General features: G+C 41.3%; 2 protein-coding genes across 4 annotated transcripts in view; one reads left to right on the top strand and one right to left on the bottom strand.

Annotated features, from left to right (window-relative positions):
* SLC26A8 (solute carrier family 26 member 8) overlaps positions 1–446 on the bottom strand; it is a 65,710-nt gene extending 65,264 nt beyond the window's left edge. The window contains exon 1 of the mRNA XM_069488173.1: positions 388–446. The gene's annotated coding sequence lies outside the window, so the exon portion shown is untranslated. The remainder of the gene's footprint in view (positions 1–387) is intronic.
* A 3,173-nt stretch (positions 447–3,619) lies between these two features.
* MAPK14 (mitogen-activated protein kinase 14) overlaps positions 3,620–24,571 on the top strand; it is a 75,797-nt gene continuing 54,845 nt past the window's right edge. The window contains exon 1 of one of the 3 annotated variants that reach the window (XM_069488396.1): positions 3,620–4,325. In XM_069488396.1, coding sequence (XP_069344497.1) covers positions 4,210–4,325 — 116 coding nt within the window. In that variant the 5' untranslated portion in view covers positions 3,620–4,209. The remainder of the gene's footprint in view (positions 4,326–24,571) is intronic. The other 2 variants (XM_069488395.1, XM_069488394.1) reach the window with 2 other exon arrangements.

The following is a 24,571-nucleotide window of genomic DNA, read 5'->3' on the forward strand; positions in this document are numbered from 1 at the left end:
TGACGGAAAAGCAGTGAGGTCTGAAAGGACAGGGACCAGCTGGCAGTCAGGCCTCAGGGGGAGGCGGATGGGGCAGGTAGTGGGGCACGGGGTCCAGGCCGTTCTGGGGCTTTTTACAACATAGACAAGCGAATGTGAAAGCATTCAGCTTGCAAAATGCACACACTGTCTCTTGTCATTGCCATTCCACATGGCCTTTCAAAGCAGAGACAATACCTGAGAGATAAGCTCTCAGGGACGACTGTCATTCATTCATTCTACAATATTGACCGAGCACCGTGCCTGGCCCTGCCCTGGGGCCCGCGCCGGAGGGAGCCGGGACCGCCGGGGACCGCGGCTCACACCCCGCAGCCCCCGGCTCCCAGACGTCTCCCGGCAGTGGCTCACCTCTTTCCCCGGCCGGGTCGGGACTGCGGGCGCTGGGGTCTCACAGGGCTCGGGTCAGGCTGGCAGCTCTGCGACGCGGACGCCGGCGGTTCCCGAGAGCCGTTGCAGCCGAACCCGCGGGCGTTCCGGGCCCGGCGGGAGGCGAGAGTTGGGAGGGGGCGGTGAGGAAGGGGAGCATGAGGAGTTGGGGTGGAGATCGGGGAGAGGGGTACCTGGGCGTCCTCCCCATTCCTGGGACACCGGAACCCCTTGGTACCTGTGGTGTACCTGAGTACCGGTGCCACCAGGCCCCTACTCTCTCTGAGGTTTTACCGTTGATTGAGGGCCTATTTGGTCCCAGGCCTCGTGCCTGCGCCGCTCCTAAGGCAATTCTGTTAAGTTTCCCGACACCCAGTCAGGTCAGAAGAGGCATGAGGAAACGGAAGCTAGGAGGGTCACCGAGGTTTCCAGCCCTAGGCTTTCTGCCCCACAAGCCTGGCTCTCCCCACTGGATGACACCCTCCTGCCCAGGTCTCCTGCTCTGCAGGGACACATACTCTCTGCATCCACCCCCTTTGTCCTCCTCAGGGAAGCTCGGTCCCTATCATTGTCTCTCCTTACATCCCGTATTCCTGCTTGGCCCAGTTGCAGTTTTACACTTTGTTTGATTACTGTATTAATGTCTAACTTACTATTCACTTTATGTACCCCTTTTTGTAAATTGTCTCACCCGTATGAGGGCAGGGATGTTTATTTCTTGCATTAACTGTTATATCATCTGTGCCTAGAACAGTGTGGAAATATTCAATAAATTTGAGTTGAATGATTGCCCTCTTGTTGCTGGTAAACTCCACACAGGCAGCAATTTGTGGTTTTTACTTTTTTTTTTTTTTTTCCGAGACAGAGTCTCACTCTGTTGCCCAGGCTAGAGTGAGTGCCGTGGCGTCAGCCTAGCTCACAGCAACCTCAAACTCGGGCTCAAGCAATCCTTCTGCCTCAGCCTCCTGAGTAGCTGGAACTACAGGCATGCACCACCATGCCCGGCTAATTTTTTCTATATATTTTTAGTTGTCCAGCTAATTTCTTTCTATTTTTAGTAGAGGTGGGGTCTCGCTCTTGCTCAGGCTGGTCTGGAACTCCTGAGCTCAAAGGATCCGCCCGCCTCGGCCTCCCAGAGTGCTAGGATTACAGGCGTGAGCCACCGCGCCCGGCCCAATTTGTGTTTTTTAATTACCTTTTTATCAGAAGTGCCTGGCACATAGTAAGGTATTTCATATACATTGGTTGAATGAGTGAATGAATGTACTACATACTTCATCTTTATGCTTTCATTCACCCTCACCTCATCAACCCAATTTGTTGGATAAATATGTACATTTCTTAGGATTCCTACTTTTTTTTCTTTTTTCTTTCTTTTTTTTTTCTTTTCATTTATTTATTTTGAGACAGTCTCACTCTGTTGCCCGGGCTAGAGTGCTGTGGCGTCAGCCTAAGCTTGCAGCAACCTCAAACTCCTGGGCTCAGGCAATCCTTCTGCCTCAGCCTCCCAGGTAGCTGGGACTACAGGCACACGCCACCATGCCGGGCTAATTTTTTCTATTTTTAGTTGTTTGGCTAATTTCTTTCTATTTATAGTAGAGGCAGGGTCTTGCTCTTGCTCAGGCTGGTCTCAAACTCCTGAGCTCAAGCAATCCTCCTGCCTCGGCCTCCCAGAGGGCTAGTGGATTCCTACTTTCAAGCTTCCTCCTCACCCCTTGTATCCATCTACTCATTTCCTTGACTCCCCACTCCCACCCATTTCTCCACAGTCATGTTTTTGCTCTCATGTGCCCATTCACCCTCCATTACTTCTTAGAAAGTTCCCTAACCCACAAGTTGGCTTGGAACATTCTCAAGCAGCATGTCTTTCTAGGCAAGAGAATCCAGGCTAGGGCAAGGTGGCTCCCGCCTGTAATTCTAGCACTCTGGGAGACTGAGGCGGGAGAATCAATAGAGCCCAGGAGTTTGATGTTGCAGTGAGCTATGATGATGCCACTGCACTCCAGCTCATGGGACAGATACGCTGTCTCAAAAAAAAAAAAAAAAAAAAAAAAAAAAGTGAGAACCCAGGCTAAGCTACATTGGATCCCAAATCACCCATGATGCTGTTTTTTGGTTTTATATTGTTTTCTTTGAGGAGAACCAAGGATTCTGTACTACCTCTTAAATTGAGATCATGGTCATTGTTCATAATTTTTTCAACAAATATTTATGGGGTACATTTCATATTCTAAACACCAAGCATGAAATGTACTCCATAAATATTTGGGGTATTTATGGGGTAGATAGGCAAAGTCTGAGCCCTCCAAGGAATGTATAGCACAAAAGAGAATAATCATGGGAAGTGATGAGAAGTGTCTTGGCATTGGACCTATCTATTCCAGCAAGACAGAATCCAGTTCTTCTGTTCATTGTGACAAGCTGTAGCATAGGCATGGATTGATAACAGTGGGTCCAGGTATGGGGTTATAATACCCTACCCATTCACATTTATTATCTTGTTCAGTTTTTACAAATTACCCCATTAGGTGGGAACGTAGGGCAGGAATTCCCTTGCAGAAGCTGGAACTAAAGTCTAAGAAAGGTCAATTGATTTGCCTAAATGCGACATTGCAAGACCACTCCCTGCCCTGTTCTCTTTACTCGGAGAGGCATGAGTTAAATGGTTAAGATCCTCTTCACTGGATGGCTCTTCAGGGTAGGAATCAGTTTCCAAACTTCAGTGTAATGGTTTTTAAAATGCTTCTCAAAGGGAGATACCAGAGACTTTCCTGAATTAGAACCATCTGGGACGTATTCTAAAAATACATTCTTGATGTCCACCTACCCAATTAGACTCCCCGTGGGTCTTGGGAATCTGCGTCTTAAAACAGTCCCAGGGTGATTCTTCACATAAAAATTTAAGAACTGCTAGGAGAGTTTGGGTGGAAAAAGTCAGCTTTGATGCAGGGTTAATATTTTCCTTTGGGGCATATTTCGTCAGAATTCCAAAGAGTAAGCAACAGCTTTCTGGCCGGAACCTGTTTCTTTTTTATGCAAGCGTTATTTGGAAATTGGGGGTTCCGCTGAGCAGGGGCTCCGCTGCTGGTGAATACTCGCAGTTCAAAGATCTTTTGACTCTTAACACCGTATTTGTCACTGTCGCTTTCCACCACGGAGCCAGGCAGTAGCCCCGCCGACCACGGTGGGGCGCACGCGATGCGTGTAGCCCTCTTATCCCTTCCTTTCCCTGTCTGCCTTCGCGCTCTTAAGGAGAACAGTTCCTGGGAGTTTCTGCCTCTGGTCTCCAGTTGTTGCTCTCTTCTCGCGAGAACTGTTTCTCCCATTCTCCACACAAACCCCCTCCCGTGGGCAGGTTCCATATTGGGTAAAATCTCGGCTCGCGGAGAGTCTCGGGAGCTGTTATCGCGAGAGTACGGCGGGAGGCTCCTGGTCGGGGCTCTGCAACCGCGACCACTGGAGCCTGGGCGGGCGCAGCAGCTGGAGGACGAGTCCAGCTACGCGGCCCGGAGTCGGCCTGGTGGGAAGAGGGTGCAGGGAGGTTGCAGCGGACGCAGCCTTGCGCCCCGGAGCGCGCTTCTGTCCTTAGCCGGGCTCGCCCGCCTCGCTGAGGCTAGTCCAGCGGCTGCAGCTGTCAGGGGCCGCGCGCGCGGGAGTGTGCGGGGTCGCGGCAGCCGCACCTGCGCGGGCGACCAGCGCTAGGTTCCCGCCCGGCCGGGCGGGCTACGAGGGCCGGGGAACGGGTGCGGGTGCAGGCGGGGGCCCCGCAGGGCCACCTCCTTGCCCCGCAGCTGCCGCTGGAAAATGTCTCAGGAGAGGCCCACGTTCTACCGGCAGGAGCTGAACAAGACAATCTGGGAGGTGCCCGAGCGTTACCAGAATCTGTCCCCGGTGGGCTCCGGCGCCTATGGCTCAGTGTGGTGAGTGTCGTCGGGCCTGGGGCCGGAGTGGGCAGGGGTGGTACCTCGCGCCCGAGGCCCAGGCCTGCCCCCGCTCTGCGATGCGCCAAGCGGCAGGAATTTTCCTCGGGGGAGGGCATTGCTACCCGTTCCAGCCCTGCCTGTCCTGCAGCCCCTGCAGCCCTTAGACCCCTCACCCTGCACACACAGGTGTGTGGTCCACCGGGTGCAAGACTCGGGTCTGCTGTGGGAGGTAGATGGAGGTGCTGGAGTTCGGCTCTGGCTCCTACCCTTCTCGTTCCCTTCTCGGAGGGTTGCTGCTCCGGGGGCAGGCACGGGGGAGGGACGGCTTCCTTGAGGGACTCCCTACCGGCGTGGAGCAGAAGGTCCCTCTCCCCGGGTGCGCCCACCGTGGGGCTCCGGAGCCTGCTCTCTGAGCAGACAATCCCGGCGAGCTGCCGGAAGAAGTAGAAGGGCAAAGCGGACCAGGGGACTGCGGGTCATCTGAACAAAACTGACCAGGAAGGAAGCTGTCTCCGGGCTTTTTTGCAGACCTCTGTCGAAATCCCGTTTTGAGAAGCGTTCTTTTTGAATTCGCACTTGAATTAGCAGCGATCCATAGAGCTTAAAATACCGACTTTATCTCGGTTAGCACTGTGCCAGCTTGAGTGGTGTGTTTCCGATTCGGTTGAAAGCGTATTTCCTTTCCGTGGAGGGAGGGTGGTGGTAGTGCCTGCAAGAACACTGTAGCTTGAGAAACTGGCGGCCTCACTGATTAGTCACATACCACTGCTCATTTAAGTATTGTTTGACAAAACAGTTTTCTCACTTGAAGCAAGAGAGATTCAGATCCGTTGGGCGCCTTCAAGATCAAAAAGTTATTAACAGTGCTGGGAGATATTATAACATTTTTTAATGGAGATAATTCCTGCGAATACTGTGTTTTTAAAATCCCTTAGAGAGTTTGCAGGGAATTATTTACATTTGTGGCCTGAGGTACACGATGGTTTTCATAAGGATATGGAACATTTAGAAAAGGAAGGGAAGAGATACTTTTCAGCTTTAATTTACGCCGTGTGTTTTAAATGAAATCGGTGCCATAAAATTTTCAGGCCTGGAATATTTGACTATTCTCTAATTTGCAAGGTTTTACATATTGCATTTTAGCTTGCATATAATTTGAGAGCTCCTGATCTGAAACTAAATATCAGATTTAACTGTTAGCTTTTTCTGTGTTTTAGTCATTTATGTTGTATGCATTGTGTGAAAAGGGGCCTGTGAAATGATTGTTTTGGAACAAATTCCAGGTTTTGGATGTGTTAATCTTTAAATATGATTCCTGTGTTCCTTAAAGTCACATCATGAATTTCCTGTTTGGTAGAATCTTCTGGGTAACTGAGATTGTGCAATTGTGTCCGGCAATGGATCATATTGCACTTTCTAGTTCAGGCTGCTCAAGTTATGTTGCAGATGGCACCATACTTGACATCTTTCTCTCATTTTACAGTATGGCTGTTTACAAAAGGAATTTGTAGCATGTTACATTCATTATATACATTGTTGATTTGCTAGTTTTCAAAGATGCATTTGGATCATTGATTGCTCTTTTAATATTTAATAGCTCGTTAATATCTTTCCATTTTTCTTTCTTGAATTGACACATTAATTTCTGTAGTATCAGGATTTTTTCCCAATGCTTTTTAAACTTTAATGGTGTGATACAGCAGAATAACTCAACCGTAAGGAGTTTGAGTGAACTTGAACAGAACTGCTTGCAAGGTTTCCCTATTCTTTTTTTTTTTTGAGACAGAGTCTCACTCTGTTGCCCAGGCTAGAGTGAGTGCCGTGGCGTCAGCCTAGCTCACAGCAACCTCAAACTCCTGAGCTCGAGCGATCCTCCTGTCTCAGCCTCCCGAGTAGCTGGGACTACAGGCATGCACCACCATGCCCGGCTAATTTTTTCTATATATATTTTTAGCTGTCCATATAATTTCTTTCTATTTTTAGTAGAGATGGGGTCTCGCTCTTGCTCAGGCTGGTCTCGAACTCCTGAGCTCAAATGATCCGCCCACCTCGGCCTCCCAGAGTGCTAGGATTACAGGTGTGAGCCACCGCGCCCGGCCAAGGTTTCCCTATTCTTAATGTGACTAGCTCTGCAATGGAACAGGAGATCCAGATTTGTAGTAAAATGCCATTAAAATTAACTCCACATTGCTTTAGTGCTATACTTTTCTGTGGTATGGACGCTAGTAGTAGTATCTGACACTTGACAGTACTTTTGTTAAACAGATTTTTAAAAATAAGTAATACATTGACATTGTATAAAATACACATGTATAAAAGGATATTCAGGCCGGTCTCGGTGGCTCAGGCCTGTAATCCTAGCACTCTGGGAGGCCGAGGCGGGCGGATCCTTTGAGCTCAGGAGTTCCAGACCAGCCTGAGCAAGAGCGAGACCCCATCTCTACTAAAAAATAGAAAGAAATTAGCTGGGCAACTAAAAATATATAGAAAAAATTAGCCGGGCATGGTGGCGCGTGCCTATAGTCCCAGCTACTCGGGAGGCTGAGGCAGTAGGATCGCTTGAGCCCAGGAGTCTGAGGTTGCTGTGAGCTAGGCTGACGCCACGGCACTCTAGCCAGGGCAACAGAGCAAGACTCTGTCTCAAGAAAAAAAAAAGAAAGAAAGAAAGAAAAAGGATATTCAGTAAAAGTCTCCTTTCCTTTCTGTTCTCCAGCCACACTACTCTCTTCCTCAGACACAATCACTCTTAAGTATCTTGTATGCCTTTCCAGGTAGGCAGAGTTTTTATTTGCTTGTTTGTTCAGTAGTATTTCTACTAAAGGGATTTAAGATGTAACCTATAACATATTGCTGAAGGAAAATACAACTGAAATTATGTGGTAGTTGACTATAAACAAATGTAACCTATATTGGAATGAAAATACCAGAATTTAGATTTACAAGTAAGGGTTATTCAGAGTATTTAAAGTTCTTTCAATTATCACCTTTTCAGCAGTGGCAGAAAAAATTTTTTGGAACTTCTGTTAGAATCCACTTTGAAGAATGTGTTAACTTTTCTGCATCTTCATTCTTTGAAAGCACATTTAATTTTAGGGAATAACAAAGTCAATTTGAATCTAAATAATTTAGGGGATTTAGACTCAAGTCTGATGAAAAAGATTAGGCAATAAGATTGGTGATACTGTTTTAGGTCAGATAGGAGTTGTAACTATAAAGTAATGACAATTTTTTGTGTGACTTGTTGAACTTGACCTGAAGTCTATTCCAAAAAACCTGAATTTTAGTTTAAGAAATGCAACATTATTGAAGTGTATTTCAGATTCTTAATTGTATTGCTTTAATTTGTGGTATACTTGGGTGTGTAACTTTTAAAAAATTTTTATTTTAAGCCTATTTTATTATTTTAATTGTTACTAAGTGTAGTAAAAAAAGCAAGTAGCAGCCTGTGTAACAACCAACTATGAATCAGAGATCAAGGAATCAGACCAGAAATTTGAGAGTTGATAGTGTTTTACAGATAAGCCTTTCCTTTTTTAAAGAGTAAAGGGAACTAAACTGTCTTGCAGTTTTAAGGAACTTTATACATTGTTTGTGAGGGGAAATGAAGCAAATATGTTTAAGAATACATTGTTGCAAAGCATTGATTTTGTGGTTTTGGGACAGAGGGGAGAATCTTTGTGGTGAGTTTAAGGAAATATAAACAGGAACTTAAGTGCCTTTCCTCTGGGGTATGGTTTTTCCAGCCCTTTTTTTGCTGTTGATCAGAGGAGATGGGGCACTGGTAACCATAAATGGGAGATGAGAGTTGAAAATTACTGAGATCATATTCCACCATCAATTCAACAGTATTTAAATCCAACTCTGGACCAGATAGCGGGCTAAGTTCTGGAACCTAGTGCTGAACAAGACCGACCAAGACAATCCATTCTCTCGTAGAGCTTATAGCCTAGTGTGTTTAATAACTACATTTTGTGGGTTGCTTACTGTGTTTTAGACATTGTGCTGCACTTTATATTTATCATCAACATATAAAGTATATAACAAAACCTTTAGTAAGAAGATGGCAAAATTTACGAAGAAATCAAATCCAACTTCCTAAATGTTTTGTGGAACAAGATTGTTCCAATAAATATAATACAAATAAAGGAAGCTAAATTTTTTTTAGTATTAATGGCCATTCACCATTTTTTTTTTGTTGTTGTTGAGACAGAGTCTCACTTTGTTGCCCAGGCTAGAGTGAGTGCCGTGGCGTCGGCTTAGCTCACAGCAACCTCAGACTCCTGGGCTTAAGCGATCCTACTGCCTCAGCCTCCCGAGTAGCTGGGACTACAGGCATGCGCCACTATGCCCGGCTAATTTTTTCTATATAGATTTTTAGTTGTCCATATAATGTCTTTCTATTTTTAGTAGAGACGGGGTCTCGCTCTTGCTCAGGCTGGTCTCGAACTCCTGACCTCAAGTGATCCACCCGCCTCGGCCTCCCAGAGTGCTAGGATTACAGGCGTGAGCCACCGCGCCCGGCCCCATTCACCATTTTAAATCTTTTTTTTTTTTTTTTTTTTTGAGAATGATCCAGGGCACAATAAATAAAAATAAGTCATTATTAAGTTTACAAAAATGACTTTCTTGACTCCTAAACAGTGAGAAGCACATGCCCTTTACTTTTCTAGTGGTGATAGTAGGTCCATGCTGAACTTTCTTCCGATTTACTTTTCTTTGTAATCAAAAGCAAGGTAGTTGACTATGTTATCAGTACCAGTCAATAAGAAGTTTTAAACATAATTAATGGCAAATATTTGTGTTATTGATGTATAAAGACTATTTTAAGAATGAGTTCAGGCTGAGTACGGTGGTTCATGTCTGCACTCTCAGCACTTTGGAAGGCCAAGGCTAGAGGATTTCTATAGGCTAGGAGTTTGAGATTAGCCTGGGCAACATAGCAAGATCCTATCTCTAAAAAAAATAAAAAAGTTATCCAGGCATGGTGGCACATGTCTGTAGTCCCAGCTACTTGGGAGGCCGAGGCAGGAGGATCGCTTGAACCTGGGAGTTTGAGGTTACAGTGAGCTATGACAGTGCCACTGCACTCTAGCCAAGGTGACAGAGTAAGACTATGTCTCAAAAAAACAAACAAACAAACAAAAAAAAAACACCCCAAAAAACAAGAAAAAGGAAGAGTTCAATCAAGTTGGCTATAAAGCCATAGTTTATTTATCAAATCCCAATTTTTTCACTAACAGTTTTCCACTGTTTCCCATTCAAAGTAAGAGTATCGGGAACCTCCAGCATTTCAATTCTGCCAGTTTAATTTCTTGACACTGAGAAGTACTCTGCTTTTGATTTCCCTCTAGCTCAGCCTCCTAGATGATCTCTGTTGACTTTGCCTTTCACAGGGCAACAGTGCAAGTGTTGCTGAGCCCCTGGGGCTTAGGATTCAAAGGTAGAAGAATTCATTGGGCTAGATCACTCTCACTTTAGTATTAACTGACATTTTTATGGGTTTTTGCAGTTTGTAAAGTGTTTTCATTCAAAGGATTATCAGTCAGTCCTCACTAGCTCCATGAAGGCCAGTCTTTATTAACCCAGTTTTATAGATGAGGAGCTGTACTCATTCGTTAAAGGAATGGCGTACTTGTCAGTGCTACTTTGGTTTTGGTTCTGGGTTTTCAACACTAGTAGTCTCCTTTTCTGTAGATGTGGGCTGCTGAAGTTGTGTGGTGGCACCTTCTTTGTACAGTTTGCCTCCTTTTGTGAAGAAAGGGGTTACTGAGTCACCTGCGATAGAGCTGTGACTGTAGGAAAGCAATCCCACCAGTGTCATCGCCCAGCTAATCTGAAGGGTAATGGTTTAACCCATTAAAGCAATGTCTGTTCCTCAGAATTGATAAACCAAAAATGAACTCATTGCCCAGATTAAAATTTTTTTTCCAAAATAATTATTAGGCAGTGTAAATGGGTCATTTCTGAATTTATGAATCCTATTGGATTTTGAAATTCTTCAATGTACATTTATGTAAACTTGAGACTGTATATATACATATATATTTGTATTATATAAGTATAGGATATAAATAGAAATAACTGCCTCTCTAGGCCTTTGCAAATACATTAGATTTTTGCTCTTTTGTAGTAAAATTTTGTATAAAGCTGATTTGTACCTATCCAAGAGGCAACTATAATGCTCAAAAAAACCTCATTCTAAGGTGGATTCCCCTGACTTGGAACCTAGGGATTTCTTCTCTTGGTTGCCGTGTACCTGGAAGTCATGTACATGTTTCTTCAGAAAATAAAAACAAAACCCGTCTTTAAACTTGAAATGTTTTTAGTTAAAAGAAACTTTCAGTATTAGAAATAATTTGCCTTTCACAGTGCTTCCATAAATTAAGTACGGCACACCTCGTTTTACTGCACTTCATTTTATTGTGTGCAGTTCGCAGGTAATTGTGTTTTTTACAAGTTGAAGGGTTGTGGCGTCCCTGTGTTCCAGCAAGTCTGTTGACATCATTTCTCCAACAACATGTGCTTACTTCATGTCTCTGTGTCACAGTTTGGTAATTCTGGAAATATTTCAAACTTTTTAATTATTATTATATTTGTTATGGTGATCTGTGATCAGTGATCTTTGATGTTACTATTGTAATTGTTTTGGGGCACCTTGAACCTTGCCCATATAAGACAGCAAACTTAATCGGTAACTGTTGTGTGTATTCTGATTGCTCTAGTGATGAGCTGTTCCCCTGCCTGTCTCCCTCTCCCGGGGCCTCCCTATTTCCTGAGACACAACAATATTGAAATTAGGCCAGTTAATAACACTACAATGGCCTCTAAGTGACCAAGCGAAGGGAATAGTCACATATCTCTTTAAATCAAAAGCATGATTTAATGATTAAGCTTAGTGAGAAAGGCATGTCAGAAGTTGAGATGGGCTGAAAGGTAGGCATCTTGTTTCAAACAGCTAAGTTGTGAATACAAAGGAAAAGTTTTTGAAGGAAATTAAAAGTGCTACTCCAGTGAACACATGAATGATAAGAAAGTGAAACAGCCTTATTGCTGAAATGGAGAAAGTTTTAGTGGTCTGGATAGAAGATCAAATCAGCTACAACATTTCCTTAAGCCAAAGCCTAATCCAGCAAGGCCCTAACTATCTTCAATTTTATGAAGGCTGGGACAGGTGAGGAAGCTACAGAAGAGAAGTTTGAAGCTAGCAGAGGGTGGTTAATGAGGTTGGGTTAAGGATAGAGGCTGTCTCTATAACATAAATGTGTAAAGTAAAGCAATAAGAGCTGAGCTGGTGGAGAAACTGTAGCAAGTTATCCAGAAGATCTAGCTAAGATAATTGATGACGGTGACTACACTAAGCAACAGATCTTCAACGTAGACAAAACAGCCTTCTATTGGAAGAAGATGCCAACTAGGACTTTCATAGCTAAAAAGGAGAAGTCATTCATTGCTTGGCTTCAGAGCTTCAAAGGACAGGCTGACTCTCTCTCTCTCTCTCTCTCTTTTTTTTTTTTGAGACAGAGTCTTGCTCTGTTGCCCGGGCTAGAGGGCTGTGGCATCAGCCTAGCTCACAGTAACCTCAAACTCCTGGGCTCAAGTGATCCTCCTGCCGCAGCTTCCTGAGTAGCTGAGACTACAGGTGTGTGCCACCACGCCCAGCTAATTTTTTTTCTATTTTAGTAGAGATGGGGTGTGGCTCCTGCTCAGACTGGTCTCAAACTCCTGAACTCAAGTGATCCTCCCACCTCGGCCTCCCAGAGTGCTAGGATTACAGGCATGAGCCACCTTGCCTGGCCAGGCTGACTTTTGTGAGGTGCTCATGTACCTGGTGGCTTTAAAGTTGAAGCCAGTGTTCATTTACCATTCCAAAAATCCTAGGGCCCTTAAAAATTATGCTAAATCTATTCTGGTCTATAAATGGAACAACAAAGCACATCTGTTTATACATGGTTTACTGAATATTTTAAGCCCACTGTTGAGACCTACTGCTCAGAAAAAAGATTCCTTTCAAAATATTAGTGCCTATTAACCTAATCACCCAAGAGCTCTGATGGAGACATACGAGGAGATCAGTGTTGTTTTTAAAGCCTGCTAATACACATTCATTCTGCAGCCCATGGATTGAGGAGTAATTTCAACTATAAGGCTATAACTGCAGTAGATGTAGATAGTTACTCCTCCGAATAATCTAGGCAAAGTAAATAGAAAACCTTCTGGAAAGAATTCACCATTCTAGATGACATTAAGAACATTTGTGCTTCATGGGTGGAGGTCAGAGTATCAACATTAACAAGAATTTGGAAGAAGTTGATTCCAGCCCTCATGAATGACTTGGAGAGGTTCAAGACTTCAGTAGAAGGAAGTAGCTGCAGATGTGGTAGAAATAGCAAGAGAACTGGAATTTAGAAGCAGAGCCTGAATTGTTTTAATCTTACGCTAAAACTTTAACAGATGAGAAGTTGCTTCTTATGATGAACAAAGAAAGTAGTTTCTTGAGATGGAGTTTATTCTGGTGAAGATGGGTGGGGAGGTGAGTACATTCCAAGGTGGGGGATTAGCAAGTACAAAGGCCCTGGTTTAGCTAGGAGACCAGTATGGCCAGAGCTAAATGAACCAGGGGCCAAATACCGGGGGCGGGGTGGGACAAAGTACCTGAAGGGCTGTAGATGTTTGGGGGATCGTGCAGGGTCTTATTGGTCTTTGTAAGGACTGTGACTTTTCCTCTGAGTGAGAGGAGAAACCATGGAGAGACATGGTCAAACTTATGTTTTAATAGATCATTGCTCTGGGGTCCCTGTTTTTTCATTTCTGTTCCTTCCCCATTAGAGACATATTGTGGTTTAGGATAGAATGGGGGAGTTAGGTAAATTGGTGCAGAGCCCTGCCCCATACCCACAACTCAGATTCCAGCAGGCCCAGAGTGCCAGAGTCAGTATTTTTGTTGGGCCCCAGAAATTCAGGGTACTCCAGTCCAGCTCTTTAAATAACATGGGCTTACTTCATTTTTTCAGGTTTTTGTTACCAAAAGGAAGGGAGCAAAGAGATTAGCTCTAGAGTTCAGCTGAAAAAGGAAGATGAACCTGCTGGCAGATTGAGTGTTTTTTAACTTCTTTGGCTTTTGGGGTTTTTCTTACTATTGGGTCGTATTTTAAAAGTCATTTTTACATTCCTTCAACATTTAAGCATTTAAGATCTCATTTATTTTCTGTTTTATTTGGCCCTTTGTCTGCTTTACATTCCTATGCCTTTCTCCCATTATAATGATTTTAATAGGGGTCGGACTGTTGTTACCTGTCACTAACGTACTGGCTAAGAGGCCCCAGGGACTTCTCTGTTAACTTGAATAATTCTTAGATTTGAAAGATTCCATAGAAATGTCACCTTATAAAAGCCCACACTGCTTATTGTCCTCCCTGTCTTTATAGATGTAAACTCCTCTCCTCTTTCATCAAAGCTCTTCCCCTTTTACTGCTCTATCATCTGGTTGCAGAAAATAAGTTTTCCTGCAAATACAGATTCCATGGCAACATAACAAAAAGGTAATAGAACAAATGTTTATTTTGTCTGGACCTGCTGAGTAATGTTAGACCCTGAACATGTTGGCTCCTGTTACTTTGAATGATGTGGTTACGGATTTCCTTGTTTTCCTCAAAACCTACTACTCTTAGGCCTTGGTGGTATTGTCACTGTGCCTGTGACATGAGGGAAGCTGTATATGTGTGCCTTATTGTCAGTGTACCCCAAAGTATGCATTGATGGTGTTTGCAAGCTTATGGTTCAGACTGTAGACACCACACAACGCATGACCATGCCCAAAAGGAAAGCATGCCAGTTGTCCCCTTTGTTTTTATAAATTCATTGCTTTAGTATTTCCAGCACACTGTACTAGTTGTTATGTTTATGAGATTAAAGCAGCCAAAAAGCAGGAAAGGTCCTTGCTTTTGAAAATATCAGTCTAGAGGGGACATATTTATGTTTCCTCATGGATTGCTTTGGAAGTCCTTTGTAGCTTTTTCTTTTCTGCATTCTTTCAGCTTAAGTTGCCATCTCAAATCTGCCTTAATATTGCTAATCCTTCTCTTGGAATCTTTTTAGATTCTTCTCTCTCTCTCTCTCTGTCAAATTTAGTGACTGCTGTGGTTTGAATGTATCCCATGTGTTGGAAACTTAATCTCCAATTCAACAGTGCTGGGAAATGGGGCCTAATAAGAGTTGATAGATCATGAGGCTCTGCCCTCCTGGGTGGATTAATGTCATTGTCAAGGGAGTGAGTGAGTTATCATGAGAGTACCTTTGTTATAACAGTGAGTTCGGTTCCCTCTTGCTCTCAGCCTCTCTCACCCTCTTGCCTTTCACCATTGGATGATGTAGCAAGAAGGTCCTTACCAGATGCTAGCACCTTGATAATGGACTTCCCAGCTTCCAGGACTGTGAGAAATAATTTTCTTTTTCTTTATTAATTACCTAGTCTGTGGTGTTCTGTGATAGCAACACAAAATGGACCAAGACAGTGACAGACTGGCCACTCTTTACATCTAGGGCAATTTGTTTTTGGAAGGATATATGTTGGAAATCTGTGTCAGATAAGCCTTCCCGTCTGATGATTCAGATCTAGAAAGTGATGACATCAGCATGTGCCCCACAAGAAGTCAAAACTTCTTCTTTTGATCAGCCAAGGGCTCAGGGAGGCTATTTTAAAAGAAAAAAGGGACTATGATCTTAAGGGTCCTCTAGATCCGTAACCCACCCCTATACTTCCACTTGGGTAATGCCTCTGCTGTGACAGTCTTCTCACCTACAGTTATGTGCCCCAAATCACGCCGTTGCTCTTTACTGTGACACTCAGCTTGAGGTGTCTGGCTTATGCAAGTGTATATTGAACTCACCTTTCTTGTATTTCCTCATCTCTGTGGTAGGTCTAACTTGATTCCCAGAAACAACTGCTTTATTCTTAATATCTCTAATAGCTATTTCCTTTTTTCTCCCCTGTCAAATCCTTCATCTAGAGCTTTAACTGGCTTGAACCTTCTTGAACTTAGGCTTTTGAATAAATAGTTTATGTTTATGATTTTTTTCTAGGCTACCAAATGCTGGTGACAATCTTAGTTCTTAGTTATCTTTCTCATTCAGTATTATAAAATATGACTCCCTCAAGATCATAGAATTAAGTTGAAGTGGAATATTGATGGTGGCATCTTATATTGATTTCCTTCTTATATAATTCTCTCATTTGACATTATAAGTTTGGCTTGCCTCATTTTCTGATTGTTAGCTTAGTACTCTAAGTACCATATGCTTTGGGTGATCTGCTTTGAAATGAGCAATCTCAATATTGTATTGATGCTAGAGCAAAAGGAAAAAATATTAGCAAATTGAGAGAACAGGCAGTAAGTACTGTGAGCATCTATCTAGCTGTGTTACCTTCCCAAATATAGTAAAGGTGAGTGTCCCTCATTCAAATGCTTGAGACCAGAAGTGTTTCAGATTTTGGATTTTGAAATATTCATATTATACTTACCAGTTAAGCATCCTTTATTTAAAAATTTGAAATCTGAAATGCTTCAGTGAGCATTTCCTTTGAGTGTCATGTTGTCATTCAAAAAGTTTTGGATTTTGGAACATTTCAGATTAGGGATGTTCAACTGTATAACCTGGGGTTATTCAACCTATTGATATTTTGGATGGGATAATATTTTGTTGTGGGCGACTGACTTATGCATTGTAGTATGTTTAGCAGCATCCCTATCTCCTACTAACTGGATACTAATAGCAATTCCCAGTTATGACAACCAAAAATGTCTCTAGACATTGCCACATATCCTACGAGCTGGAGAGGGGGATCACTCTTAGTTGAGAACCAACCACTTATATAGCCCTATGTATTTGGATTGATTGGCTCTGAGTAAAAACTGGATAGGATAACTTGAACCTTCTACCTGCAAAAAGATAGAAATGCTATATTTTCTGCTTTATACGTTGGGGCCTTATACGTTGGGGCCTTTGTAAACATGATTTTCATTATTTCTTGGAGAGTGACAGCAATCCTAATGGTCAAGGTCTGAGCGATAACCTGGGAGATTAATGGATGGGAGAACTTGCACAACATGTTTGTGAAAGGCCAAGTATACCACTGGCACAATTGAGAAACAACTAATGATAGTAAAGGAGACCTGATTTTCATTAATAATTGGTTTTTGCCATTGTCATAGCCCAACTTAGGGCACTGAAGGTTTCTGGAAATGAAAATTGTTTTAGGATATAGTATATAGTCCAAATTGGTAGGTAGCATTTTCCGCAGTATCTTTTGTGGTATTCTGTTCTGTGTCCTTTGTCTCCTACCTTCTTTGGGTATTTAGCCTTTTAAAACTACCAGAAATACAATGCTGTTTAGGAACCCACAAAGAGCTGCAAATAAACTAAGGAGCAAGAAGTAGTATATTGCAAATTCATTTTTTCTACATTTTTAAAGGTTCTTGCATCTGGGAAGGCTTTGCTTAGTTTTTAAAGTAGAATGAATTTTTGAAGAATCTTGTGGATCTCAGGTACAATAACTCAGGAAGATCAGCCTTATTTGATTCAGAATGTGTCATTTAGATACATTATATATGCTATTCTAATACCTTATAAGATATTATAAAATTTCCTGAATTATCTGTGGTACTGTTTTAATAACTTTGAGGTTGTGAGGCAATGATTTTAGTGTCACCATATGCAAATTTTAATATTTAATGTGCTTTATATTTTTTCAGCTCATGAATCACTGAGTATGTCCTCTTTTTTTTAATTCTCTTATTTCATCCTTTGGTCAGTTTTTTCTTGCTTTTTCTGCTCCATGATCCGTTCTTAAATTCTCTTTCTGGGCATATTCTTTTTGAATTCATTACCTGATACAGTCTCAACAGTGGCCTTGTTCATATACTGTACTTTCAAATTTGTACTTTCAAACCTAATCCCAAGAATAGTTACCTTTTGGATTACAAATCTATTGAAATGTAATGTTTCCAGGGTTTCCTTGATTAGTTTCCTATACATTTCTTGAGGATACTCTTAGAGATGTAGCGCTAACTTCCCTTGGAATTGATTCATGTTAAACACTTGTATGGTTCAGCCTTAGATACCTGGAGCTGGTATCGTCATTAGTACTGATGAATGACAGTGATCATGAAAATTGCAATCAGGGAGTGAGCCAATTACCTGAAGATTTCTATAACTCTAGGTATTAAAGCAAAATGATTTTGAAAGTTTGAAATATATGTGTATGTATATTGATGCTTATGTTTTAGATTTACTGTAGTGAAAGAAATTTGTCAGTGATCCATTAGAGTGTTAAGTGCCCACCAATGTGTAAAAAAAGACATAAAATATTATTGAACAGTATTAATAAGGAGGTGTTGATGTATAGTGTTGTAGGTTACAGTGGTTAGTATGGTTTCATGGAGGAGGAAGGATTTTAAGATTATTTAGAGGGATGAGTAGTATTTGCAGAGGAGAAAGGGAAAGATATTTGGGTAACAGGAGAAAACATAAACTAAGAGAATAAGATATAAAAATGACTGGCCTAATAAGAGGAACATCTCAGGTAGGGTGAACCCAATTGTGATTGTCATTCAGGTTGTGCTTCAGAATCACTTGTGGAACTTTTAAACATAGAGATACTTAGGCCCTACCCCTAGAAATTGAGAATGAGATCTGGAGTGTGACTCAGGCAACCGCATTTCTAAAAAGTTTACAAGTGGTTCTGCACTACAAGTTGTTCTGATTTGCAGAACCACTTTAGTCAGTAGAGAGCTCTTAGAGTTTCTTGAGTTGTGAAGTGGCAAGAAGTATTTTAAAATTGGTCTGGCTAGAGTGTACAAAATGGATAGGAGGAAGCAAGTGTGTTGCTTTGTAAAAGTCTTTGGTAATTTGTTTATGTGTGCCCCTGTTCATTCTGATTCCTCAGCTAGATTTCTCAGTTCCTCAAGGTCAGGGACTATCTATTTTTTATTATATATTTATTATTCTTGCATTATGTGCTAGTCACTGGGCTAGATTCTGAGGATAAAAAGATAAATATTAACTATAGCTTCTGTTCTCCCTCACAGTCAAAATTGGGAAACAAATACATAAAGGAATAATTGTTTTCAGTTGATTGTCTAAAGCACTGGCTACATTATGTTGCTGATTGGTAGTGGTTCTTAGGTCCTATTAATTGGTGAATAAATGCATTTTAACCTATAGAAACTGTATTTTAGTTATCCACAGATTGACAACAAATGATCATGGATTTGGACCCTCAGTATTTTTTTTAATGATCTGTCCTCTTTTACTGTTATTTTAGAGATATGCTCAACCTCAAATTTGAAAGTAAGAGATCTAAAAATATATTTGAGGATTTACTATGTGACAAGCCCCCATGTTGGAAGTTGCAGGTATAGCATTGACCATGGAGTTATTTTGTAATAGTACTGTGTGATCATTTTGACTTGGAATATTGAAAGCTACCTGCCTTTTATAGTTTATAAGGTGCTTTCACATGATTACCTTGTTTGAGCCTCAAAAGAGCATTGTAACATAGGCAGGGCTGGTGACACCCTCATTTTATTGATTTGGAAACAGGCTCATAGCAGCTTTGCCAAGATCACCTGCTAGAAAGTGCCAAAATCAAAACTAGAACTGAAATCTTTTGACTGCTGGTCTATTCTTCTCCATACCACACTGCATATGTTTATGCTTAATAGAATTTGTTGAGATCAGGTCACCAAAATGCAGAAAACAGAGACTGTTCGCTGGGATGCAAGGGGGTAATTGTCCTCTGTTGAGAACTGCTGCTTTAGGGGAAGCCAGCTGTCATGTTGGGAAGATACTGAACTAGTCCACATGTGAAAAACAGGCCTTTTGCCAACAGCCATGTGAGTGAGCCATCTTGGGAATGGACCCTCCGGCATCCGTCAAGCCTTCAGATGACTGTTGCTGTGTGTGGCCAACATCTGGACTGCAACCTTGTGGGAGACTATGAGCCAGAACCACTGAGCTAAACTGCTCCTGAATTCTTGACTCACAAAAACTGTAAGATGATAAATCTTGTTTAAGCCATCAAATTTTGGGTTAATTTGTTATCCAGCATAGGTAACTAAGCATTACCATGAAAATGTATGTATAATACATTAAGATGGAGTTACAGGCTGACGAAATAGCAAACCTTGTGAAGACATACTAATGCCTGTTATGTACATACATAGTCATGTTCACAGCATGTATTTGAAGAGTACTTTTCTGGATATGAAGCCTATAAACGCTAGTACTATAAAAGCCTTTTAATTGTAGCAGCAAGGCAAAGTTGATTGATGGTAATACTAAGTAGTTACGATGTAAGATATGATTAATCTATTTAATATTTCAGATTTGCTTGAAAGGAGTTAAAAATTATTTTGAAGTGGTAACTTCAAAAACATTTGTTGCTGGGCATTGTGGCTCGTGCCTGTAGTCCCAGCTACTCAGGAGGCTGAGGCAGGAGGATTGCTTGAGGCCAGGAGTTTGAGACCAGCCTGGGAAACATAGTGAGACCCTCATTTCTAAAAAATATACATATATTTTTTAACTAGCTGGGTGTGGTGATGCACGCCTGTAGTCCCATCTATTCTGGAGGCTGAGGTGGGAGGATTGCTTGAGGCCAGGAGTTTGAGACCAGTCTGGGTTATATATGAGACCTCATCTCAAAAAAAAGGCAAAAAACCCCCAAAAAACATTTGTTATTAAAATTTTCAAACACACAAAAGTAGAAAAGGTGTACCCATGGTGGCAACATTCTAATGAGGCTTTGGAAAATAATCCCTTTTAAAAGAGAAATACACATGTAATATTTTTGCAGTCAATATAGGATAGTCATTGCTCTTGATGCAGAAATATATCACTTCACATGGAAATCCAAAGAAATATGTTAACTAACATGGACAGAAAGTTCATGCTGTTAAAAAAATAAGAAATATATTAACTGACACTACTGTAGCTTTTAAAGCTTTAATGAAGAAATATATAAAATCATTCTCCTTTCAAATGGAACTTGCAGCAAATAAAAATTAATTGCATTTTACATTTTGATTAAAATGGTTTTAGATTTTTAGATTGCAAATCTAGGTGAATTTCCACATTGTTTGAATATCAGTTTTCGTGAGCCTTAGTAAAAATTGAAGCAGTTATGAAAAATAATTTTGCTTCAGTAGCTTAGAAGCTTTTGCAGCAGCAATTGGACCAAATCAGGAATGGCAAGTATCATTCCCTGAATCCCAGGCCTATGACTAATGTCCCTAATAAATCTTATCACAAATATTTTTTCCTATTTGAATGATATTTTCCTGAAAATACTTAATTTGCATAAATGTCCTTGAATTGTAAGTTCTGCAAAAATAAGTATTGATTGTGTTTTCCATTCTATGCTACTTATTTATGGATAAGATTTGTCATATGTCGTTTAGATTTTAAGCCTCTTTGAGGGGAAGTTTTGGAAACTGACAAACTAGAGATTGGTCATATTGTATATACTTGTAACAATTGTATTAATAACATCTTATATTCTTCCCATAGAGTGAAAAATTTATAGTAAGAAACAAAGTTCCATTAAGAAATATCACTTGAGCTCAGGAGTTGGAGACCAGCCTGAGCAAGAATGAGACCCCATCTCTACTAAAAATAGAAAAAATTGGCTGGGCATGGTGGCGCACACCTGTAGGTAGTCCCAGCTATTTGGGAGGCTGAGGCAAGAGGATCACTTGAGCCCAGGAGTTTGAGGTTGCTGTGAGCTAGGCTGACGCCATGCACTCTAGCTAGGGCAACAGACCAAGACTCTGTCTCGAAAAGAAAAGAAAAAGAAGTATCATGACCAGGTGGGGTGACTCACGCCTGTAATCCTAGCACTTTGGGAGGCCGAGGATTGCTTGAAGCCAGAAATTCGAAACCCTGTCTATACAAAAAAAAAGAAAAATAGAAAAATTGGCTGGGTGTGGTGGTGTGCACTTGTAGTCCCGACTACTTGGGAGGCTGAGTGAGGTAGGAGGATTGCTTGAGCCCAGGAGTTTGAGGTTGCAGTGAGCTACGAAGACACACTGCACTCTAGCCTGGACAACAGAGTGAAACCCTGTCTCCAAAAAAAGAGAAATATTTATTATGTAGTAAGTGCAAATAGTCAAATCATTCTGTGATTTTTTTAAAAAAAAAAATCAGTGTTGTATAGGTATTGTACAACAAAGCATTTGAGAGTTAGTGAAGATATTTTAAAAAGCTAACAATGTTTTAAATTTTGAGTAGTTGAGACTACAGGCACACGCCACCATACCCAGCTAATTTTTCTGTTTTCTGTACAGACAAGGTCTCACTGTGTTACCCAGGCGGTCTATAACTCCTGGTCTCACGTGATCCTCCTGCTGTGCCCTCCCAAAATGCTAGGATTACAGGCGTGAGTCTCCCTCTTAGTCACCCACTTAGATATTTTAATGAATTTGATGTATTGATGAGACTGCTAATAATTCATTGTAACTATAGATTTTAAAATATTTCCATTAATTTCCAAAAATAAATAGAATTGTGTTTGTTTTCTTAACCATTATTGGGATTCACTTTTGCTTATTAACATCATTCAGGGATTAGAGAAGTCATTTATGACCATTGAAAGAAGTTGTAAAATCACTTATGATCTCTACAGGTTACTCAGAGACTTGCTAGGTGATTGCTTATGCATCATTCTGTTGGGAAAAACCCAGATTGTTTTTTGAGGAATATCCTGGTGCAGTCATTTGTGCTTTCGCGTTCTGTTGTGGACGTGGGCACTTGTCCTGCACATTACCTTTCTTAAAAGGTTGTCTCCCTTTCTCTACTCAGCTGAGGTTAAAGCATATTGATCTGCCTTTACCGTATAACAAAAAATCTACAAGCCAAGTGCCAGTCATCACAAACTCCCTACATTTCCATACCTATCAAAAGCTTGGTTGATAACACCGATCATTTTTGGAGGATTGTCTAAAGAATATGGAGGTTATTAATCTATTTTTCTAATGCACTTTTTTGAGACAGAGTCTCTCTCAATCACCCTGGGTAGAGTGCTGTGGTGTCAGCATAGCTCACAGCAACTTCAAACTCCTGGGCTCAAGCGATCCTTCTGCCTCAGCCTCCTGAGTAGCTGGGTCTACAGGCATGCGCCACCATGCCCGGCTAATTTTTTCTATTTTTTAGTAGTGATGGAGTCTCACTCTTGCTCAGGCTGTTCTGGAACTCGTGTTCTGGAACTTGACGTGATCCTCCCGCCTTGGCCTCCCAGAGTAGGGAGTAGGATTACAGGCATGAGCCACTGTACCAAGCCTTCTAAACACAATTAAGATTTCCTCTTGGATTAAGTCTGTCAGAGAGCAGCACTATGCTGTTTTCCCCTTTCTTTGGTAAAGATGAACTGTATTTTTGCGTTATGATAACAGTCTATACTGATGGATGCTCTAAGAATAGAACCATCTGAAACTCACTATTTTATTTTTGTAAAGATGTTGACTAGTTAGCCGGACGTGGTGGCATGTCCCTGTTGTCGCAGCTACTCAGGAGGCTGAGGTAGGAGGATCACTTGATCCCAGGAGTTAGAGGTTACAGTGAGCTATGATGACACCACTGCACTCTAGCCTGGGCAACAGAGTGAGACCGTGTCTCAAAAAAAAAGTAGTTAGGCCGGGCGCGGTGGCTCACGCCTGTAATCCTAGCACTCTGGGAGGCCGAGGCGGGTGGATCGCTCGAGGTCAGGAGTTCGAGACCAGCCTGAGCAAGAGCGAGACCCCCGTCTCTACTAAAAATAGAAAGAAATTATCTGGCCAACTAAAATATAGAAAAAAAAAAGTAGTTGATTAGGACATTTTTACCATATTATTTAACGTCTCCTTCATGAACATACACAGAAGGAACTTTTCCCTGGTTTTATTACAGGAATAATTATTCCTTTCTTCAGTTCTCCTGAATACCTGGTTTGTTTTTATTATATGGCTCCTGTGACTCATGTCCTAACTGGTTGTATTCTCTTTGTTGATGGGTTTAGTGGATTTAAAGCCAAATTTGAGGCCCACCTGTAATGGGTATGTAGAATGGACCTCATGATCTATGCTAATCTCACATGTAGAGACTTTATTATTTATTTTCTCTTAATTAGTAATGTTACTGTTTTTTAAGGTTACATATGTACAGTTCCAGTCTGCTTTAAATCCACTGTGGAATAGGGTATGCATAAATAAATTTAGAAGTTAAAAGATTATATTAGGATATATTAAGAATCCAGTAAGCCAGTTTTTTTGATGGTGCAGAGGGAGGCAGGTATGAATGTGTAACAGAACACTCAACTCTATTTAATGGTTATTATTGTGTGCTAGGCCCTGGATTCACAGCAGTAGATGTGACAGTGACATCCTAATAGTGTAATATTAATAATTGCTTTTAATGAATTACATATTTCTTCTAGTAATTTTTAAACGATATCAATGATTTTACAAAATGTGTATTAATTTTATAACTTTGAAAGACTTTAAATGTGAATTTACAATTGGGGAAAAAACTTGTTAAACAATATATACTGAATTTTAGTTTGAACAACCTGTTTATCATAAGATAATTCCATTTTATAATGATGTTCAAGAAAACGAGGTTTTACTTATAGCTCTAGTTCTTAAAATGTGATTGGTTGGGCGTGATGGCTCACACCTGTAATCTCAGCATTTTGAGAGGCCAAGGTGGGAGGATCACTTGAGCCCAGGAGTTTGAGGCTGCAGTGAGCTATGATCATGCCACTGCACTCCAGCTTGAGTGACAGAGCAAGACCTGCAGGACCTTGCCTCAAAAAATAAATAAATAAGTAAAGTAAGTGATTATGAAGACTCTTCCCAACTGGTAATACTGGTTAAATGAATCATTATAATAAAGACAAAACCAGTAGCCATTCCTAGTGTTTTCCTCATCCCTGGTACCAGTGTGGCTTCCTGGGAGAAGAGTGAGCGTTGAAATTAGACAGATATGGTTTTGAATCCCAACTGCATACTGGTTATATGACCTTGAGTGTGTTGTTAATTTTCTGACCTTTGGTTTCTTTTTTTGGGAAATACATATAACTACCTCATGGAAGAATTGTAAGGATTAAATTAAATAATAGATATATGGTATAATCAGGTATTCAGTAAATTTGAATTTCTTCTCTCTGAGCATTCTATTGGTTTTATCAAGTGATTTATGTTTTTTTTAAAAAAGAT

This window comes from Eulemur rufifrons, chromosome 15 (genome assembly GCF_041146395.1).
Source record: "Eulemur rufifrons isolate Redbay chromosome 15, OSU_ERuf_1, whole genome shotgun sequence".
NCBI classification, from domain to species: Eukaryota; Metazoa; Chordata; class Mammalia; order Primates; family Lemuridae; genus Eulemur; species Eulemur rufifrons.